The 6255-nt window shown below is 47.2% G+C and overlaps 1 protein-coding gene across 2 annotated transcripts; it reads left to right on the top strand.

The window, feature by feature from the left end:
* Window positions 1-406: 406 nt before the first annotated feature.
* On the top strand, window positions 407-5595 carry RAMAC (RNA guanine-7 methyltransferase activating subunit). 2 transcript variants are annotated; one of them, XM_036068716.2, is made up of 4 exons: window positions 420-542; window positions 1085-1129; window positions 3489-3667; window positions 4412-5595. In XM_036068716.2, exons 3-4 carry the CDS (start codon window positions 3498-3500, stop codon window positions 4596-4598), a joined length of 357 nt encoding a protein of 118 aa, XP_035924609.1. In that variant the 5' UTR covers window positions 420-542; window positions 1085-1129; window positions 3489-3497; the 3' UTR covers window positions 4599-5595. The 2 variants fall into 2 exon arrangements, with proteins under 2 accessions (XP_035924608.1, XP_035924609.1); XM_036068715.2 differs by lacking the exon at window positions 1085-1129 and having other exon boundaries at window positions 407-542.
* The last annotated feature ends 660 nt before the right edge of the window (window positions 5596-6255 follow it).

Here is a 6255-nt window from a genome sequence, read left to right as displayed (position 1 = left end):
GAGCAGGGCGCTGACGACTTCAGCGGGTGCGGGGGGGGGAGGGTGTTTCGGCAAAAACGGGTAAGGAACGGACTACGGACACCCGGACACCCAGCTCCCGCGGCCCGCCCGGGCAGGGGTGAGAGGTGCGGCACCGCCGAGGCCCTCCGCTCGTGCCCACCGTCCACGGCAGCCCTCGCCTCGCCGGAAGTGGCCTCCACCCCCCCCCCCGCCCCGCATATTTCCTGAACGCCCGCCCCACCCGTCACCGGCGCGCAGCCAGGGGGGCACTTCACACACACAGCGACATTGTGTCCTGCCCGGGGAGCGCGGGCTGAGAGCGCAAGCAGGGCATCGCCCCACTCCGGGGCTCGCCCCGTCACTCGAGCGACCCGCAAGAACCCGCACGGCGAGCCCGCGATCTCGCGATACCTGGCAGGCCCGCCCCCGCGCCTGCCCGCCGGAAGCGGAAGTCAGGCGAATGTCGGCTTGCCGCTCCAGGGGCTCGGTTACCTTGGAGAGCTAAGGAGTGGGAGATCCTTTAGCCGCGGTGTGGGCCGGAGGTGGGTGTTCCTGCGTGTGCGGCGGGCGGGGTGCGGCCCGAGCCGGGTGGACGCAGCCCTCGGCTGGCCTGTCGCCCTGTGGGGGGGCCACGCGGAGCGGGGAGCCGGGCGGGCCGAGCCGAGGGGCCGCACGGAGCGGGCACCCCACTCGGCCTCCCCCGGCAGTCGCGCCTGGGGCGTTGAGGTGCCCCGGGAGGGAGCCGGCCTGTCAGAGCCGTGGCGGGCAAGCCCCGCCGGGCCCTGCTGGCGGCCTCGGCCCGTCTCCCGGGCAGCGAGGGCCCAGTGCGGGCAGTCGCGTCCGGCGCCAGTCGCCTGCACCGCAGTTGCGTGTGATGTTACCTATAAAGAAACTAGTGCTGGAGGACGAGTCTGAGGGGCTGGCCCCTTCCGCCCACGAAGAGAACGCGGCTGGTTCTCGTTCGTGCTCGGACTAGCGTGCTGGTCCCGCAGGCCCAGCGGGGCGCCTGCAGCCAGCCCCTCCCCCCGACACCTTCGGAGCGTTTCCTTCGAGGGAATCACGCGGTGGTTTTTCCCTCCCACAGATCGAAACAACAAACATTAACACCGCCGCTGCCTCGGACTGCTGGGTAAGTACAGCTCAGAGCCTCGGAATGCTGTTGAATCCCGTTCTCGTGGGTGCTGACAAAGATACTTGCTCACCTGGGGGAGGGGTCGTGGGAGCAGCTTTTACCTGGCCTTACGACTTTCACTTCCCGTCTGGGGGGATATGGGTCATTCTTCCGGAGATTTCTGAGATCCTCTAGAGATCCAGGCACGATTCTCCTTAGCTGAACTCACTACAAGTCCTCCCTCGGGTTTGGGAGTCTGACGTCCGTCTGCCAGCGCAGACGCGCGGAAAGTCTGGGAGAGCAGTGGCCTGACAGACGTCTGGGTGTTGCTGCTTGCGTCCACACAGCGGGCTTGGTTTCACTTTGTTGGGATAAGGGCAGTAGTATAAGTACTGGCGTAAGTTTGGAGGGATTTGGAGGAAAAACAGACTAATGAAGAAGCTCTCCTCCACCATCACGTGTCTTTGTCAAAGGCTTTTATTGCAAGTTGAAGTAATACAGGAAGAAAAGTAATTTTAGGATGTCAGGCAAGAGGGAGATTCGGTTGTAAAGTTTTAGCGTGATGCCACGTACATCCCCAATCACAGAACAGGTTTTAGGAGTCTTGAGGCGAAGAGCAGAAAGATGAAGTTTGGGTTAGGGAAGGCAAGAGCCGGTAGTACTGACCCCTGCTGGGCCAGGGAAGACCGGGAAGGGGGGCCGCCTGCAGAATGCTGATTGGGCTTCCAGGTCTCGGACAAAGATTAAAGGAAGTGACCTCTTGGTCCCCTGACTCCCGAAGATGAGGCCTCTTGTAGCCCAAGCCAAATCTTTTCTCGGAGGTAGAGGGCTCTCTGAAAATGTGGGTGCAGAAATATTACTTGAATTGATCCATACTTGGCCCGGGGAACCCAGCTGATAAAAAGTTTCAGGTTTTTTTTAGCTGTTAGATAGTACCTTTCGTATTTTTCATTTTGTCACAGAATAAGCCTTTATAAAGTACCCTAGACTTGAGTAGCTGTTCATTTAAATGCTTATTTGCCTTTCCATTTTCATGTCTCTCCTGTATTTTCAATTTCTCTTTTTTATTGGTTTTCTTTTCCTATAAACAGCCTCAGGGACACTGTCCTGGGAAAAACTGGAGGTAATCTTCCAGTAACCCCTTCGCTACTGCCCTTTTTTCTCTTGTGTTCAGTGAAGTTTCTTGAAAGCTTGGTCTGTAATCCGTGTAGATTTCTAGTTCCTTAGCTTCCAATTCTCAATATATTAACAGCAGTCCTGCTTCAGTCCCTAGTACTCTAACAGAATCACCTCCTAATGGCTAAATCCAATTAATTTTCTCTACTTGGTTCTATCATTGTGCCATTCAACACTGAGAACCATTCACTCTATTCTTGCCTTCTGTGAGAAGCTGTTCTGGTTCTTATCAGTGTGTGTCCCCCTCTGATCCCTTCTTTATCTCCAACTTCCTTATAGGTCAGTGTTCTCCAGGATTCTGTTCCTTGATACTCTTCTTATTCCACAGTCTTCCTGAGGAATCTCATCCACTCTCACAGCATTAACCACCAACAGAATTGCTCACGTCTCCCGTATTTATCATCACCCTAGTTCTCAGTCCCACATAGGTAACTGGGAGCTGACTCTCCTTGTGGATGTACATACCATAACTAACTTCAAACTCCGTATCCTCACCCACCCTTTTTCCTGTGGTTCCTATGGCACCACAGCCCATCCGGTCATTTGGCTAGAAGCCTGGAAGTTATCCTTTATTCCCCCCTCTTCTCCCAACATCTAGTTATAGTGGTTAATTTCTCCTGGAATTCTTAACAAACTGCGCTCACAGTTGTTGCCTCAGATTGAGCCCTCCAGGCTTGCAGTAATCTGCCTTTGGTCTGTCCTCACTAATCTCTTCTCTACCCTGTTAGCAAAGTGGTCCTTCTAAATAGTCAGTTTGCCCCAGAGGCTTCCCTGCTTAAACCACTTAGGTTCCTAAGACTCCCCCTTTCCTACCAGAATGAGTGCAAAGTTGTTTGCCTTGAACACAGTTTTTCACAGTTTGGTCCCTGCCCATTTTTCCAGCTTTGTTTCTTGACATTCACTGTTCCTCTCTTTGTATTTACACCATGTCTGTCTCTTACACTAGACTGAGAGCTCTTTGCGGGGTAGAGACCATGATATATTATTCATCTTTGTATCCCAGGCGCCAGTTAACACAATGCCTATGGTACAGAAATCAAGAAATACTGAATTGAATGTCTAAAACCATCTTGAGTTTAAAAGTATACAAAGACTTTTACAAGTACCTTGCCTAAAATTGTTCATTTCTTGGGTTTTCACTGTCTGGTGAGACAGTATTTTTTTTAAAAATTCTCATAGAAACGTATTTAAAACTGTACAGAATTTCAGGATGACAGACACTTCTGAAGCTGTTCCCAATTTTGAAGAGATGTTTGCCAGTAGATTCACAGAAGATGACAAGGAGTACCAGGAATACCTGAAACGCCCTCCTGAGTCCCCTCCAATCGTTGAGGAATGGAATAGCAGAGCCGGTGGGAACCAGAGAAATAGAGGCAGTCGGTATGTATTGCTTCAGGAGACATGCATGTGGCTGATGTGGGAGAGGACAGCTTTACTCCGTGTGCCCATAAGGCCAGAGAGGGCAGGGACCAGTGTCCCTGTTCAGTATGGCATACCTCGTGCCTGGTCACTGCCTCCACACAGTGACTTACCAGCCACACTGAGTGGCTGGTAAATATTTGCTTTAATATTTTGTCAGCACCATGTATTTTTTCCTTGCTGTTCAATTGTGTATGTGTTTTAATGTTCTTTTTAAAAATGTTCTTCCTGTGGACTAACATTTTATTTTCTCTGCAAATATACTTTACAAACCTAGAGTCTTCTACAAAACTTTGTGCTAGATTCCATAAAGAAGGCATTGTCTTTGGTTTGACTTTAGAAAGTAATACAATGGAAATTTCATCTATTTAATAATTCAAAATAGATAAAAGGAATAAATGACCATACTGCTCTTGTACAATCGAATAGATTTCAGTTTGATTCAGAACTATCCCATCGTTGTGGGTTTTGTGTTGTGGTCTGCCTATTTCTCTGCAAAGTGTATCCAGTATAATACTGGAAGAATGATTTAAATCTCAGGAGAGTTTTGAATAACTGGTGCTATATATAACATTCTGCAGAGAAAAATGTTTTTTACTCTTGTTTACAGAGTATTAGATTGAGAAATAAAATGCACCAGGATAGATTTGTCATTTGTGTTTTTTAAAAGGGAAGTATAAAAATCTTTTTGTTTTGTTGTTGTAGGTTGCAAGATAACAGACAGTTTAGAGGTAGGGATAGCAGACGGGGGTGGCCAAGTGACAATCGATCCAATCAGTGGCATGGACGATCCTGGGGTAACAATTACCCGCAGCACAGACAAGAACCTTACTACCCCCATCAATACGGACACTATGGTTACAACCAGCGGCCTCCCTATGGTTACTACTGATGGAAACGTCAGCAGCTTTTAGTAAAACCATTTCCTCTGTTAACATGACAAAAGTTTGTGTGTATCTTCTGTTGGTCATAGTTTTACATCTGATTTCAGAGAGTGGATTATTAACTTTTTGGAACTTGTGACTTTTTTTAAAAAATGAGCTCTTACTAGAGATGTGATGGTTCAGTGTGCCCCTAAAAAGGTTGTGGATTGTATTGCCTGACTTCTACCTCAGATTCTTCTTTGTTTCATGACTTAATAGTGCTTTGAACTTGGCGTCTGTTTTCCTTGTTTGACCTACATGGGGTTCTGTCTTTGTTTTACACAGAAATAAAAATTTTACAGTAGAAAATGCTTGATTTGACTTTGTAAGATAAGGAGGTATCCATATACTCAGATGTGCTCATTCCTAAATTTTTACAGAGGTTAGTACAGCCAACTCCTGAATGCACAACTATGCTTACTTGTAACGTATTGTACGTGACATCAGCAGTTAAAGGTAAAACAATTGTAGATGCTTCTTTTGGCTTTTGTTGTCATGTCCGTGGTACCTTATCATTACTCCAGGTATGAGTCAGTTCCACAATCGCTTTGGTCTCTTTTTAGAGGGATGTCAAGAATAAAGCCATAAACTGGGGAAGGGACCTTCTCAGTTTCAGTGGTGGTCAGATTGGGGCACACAGTCATTTCATTACAAACTGTGAGGCTTTTTGCTAACTTAAACAAAGCTGATCAAAATTCACGTTATAAAAAAGTTTAACTGTGTAAATGTTCCCCTTTCCTTTTCAATAGTATGTATATAATGCTGCATTCCGACTACTTACTTTTATGGTATTTAATGTGAATTGATTGTACAATGTTATATTCACTTCTGAATGTGCACCTTTGCTGCTTCCTCTTGTATAAATACAGTGATGCTGTAACTTCCTTTTAGACTGATTAGTTTATTCTAGATCATTTTAATGGCCATTTCAATGATTTTATTCAAATAAACTACTTACAAGATTAAGCAATTTCTCTCTCAAGTTTTGGCAGTTAGTCCATTCATTAATGTGATGAACCTTTTGGTTTTTTATTATTCTTTCCTTTATATCTGTTGAAAAGGCTTATTTGGCTTAAGAGTAGAAGTTTCATCATAGGGAAAAGGAATATAAAGGCAACTCCCTAAATGTGCCTTCTGCTGCCTTCTCTCTTAGCACTCCACTCTAGGCCCTTGAGGTTGACTTCTCCAGGCACTACTTCTCCATGCTCTGGATCCAACTCTCCCTTCCACTCCCCTTCCTGAAGAGCCATCCTTTCAGGTAACTGTTTGATTGGAAAGGATCTAATAAATTGGGTCTTCACACTGAGATGTAAATCAGATTTTAACAATAAGATAAGGGTTTTCCCTATACCCCTCTAATTGCATCAATCGGCACAGTGCTGTTACATCTTTATCTTGGTACTACAGATATGGAGCCTAGAGAATTCAGAACGGCCTCACTGCACACCAAGAAGTTCTCTAAAGGCAGATGGGTTATGAAAAATATCTGTCAATTGACAAAGCACAGGCACGGACTCACTGGGTCACTAAAGCCACAGCTTTAGAACAGGATCCTGAAGGCCCTCTGCTGTGCCCGCCACTGGCACTAATTAGGGAGACCTGTGGGCCCATGGGGCAGGGTCGGAA

The sequence above is a fragment of the Halichoerus grypus genome, chromosome 8, assembly GCF_964656455.1.
Source record: "Halichoerus grypus chromosome 8, mHalGry1.hap1.1, whole genome shotgun sequence".
NCBI lineage: Eukaryota > Metazoa > Chordata > Mammalia > Carnivora > Phocidae > Halichoerus > Halichoerus grypus.
The sequence above is the reverse complement of the archived record's forward strand: the minus strand, read 5'-3'. Positions and strand labels throughout refer to the sequence as shown.

Excerpts from the sequence above, each read along its gene's own strand:
- RAMAC (XM_036068715.2), top strand. The coding sequence starts at position 3,498 with ATGACAGACACTTCTGAAGCTGTTCCCAATTTTGAAGAGATGTTTGCC. Across the intron at positions 3,668-4,411 it reads CAGAGAAATAGAGGCAGTCG|GTTGCAAGATAACAGACAGT; the intron begins GTATGTATTGCT and ends TTGTTGTTGTAG.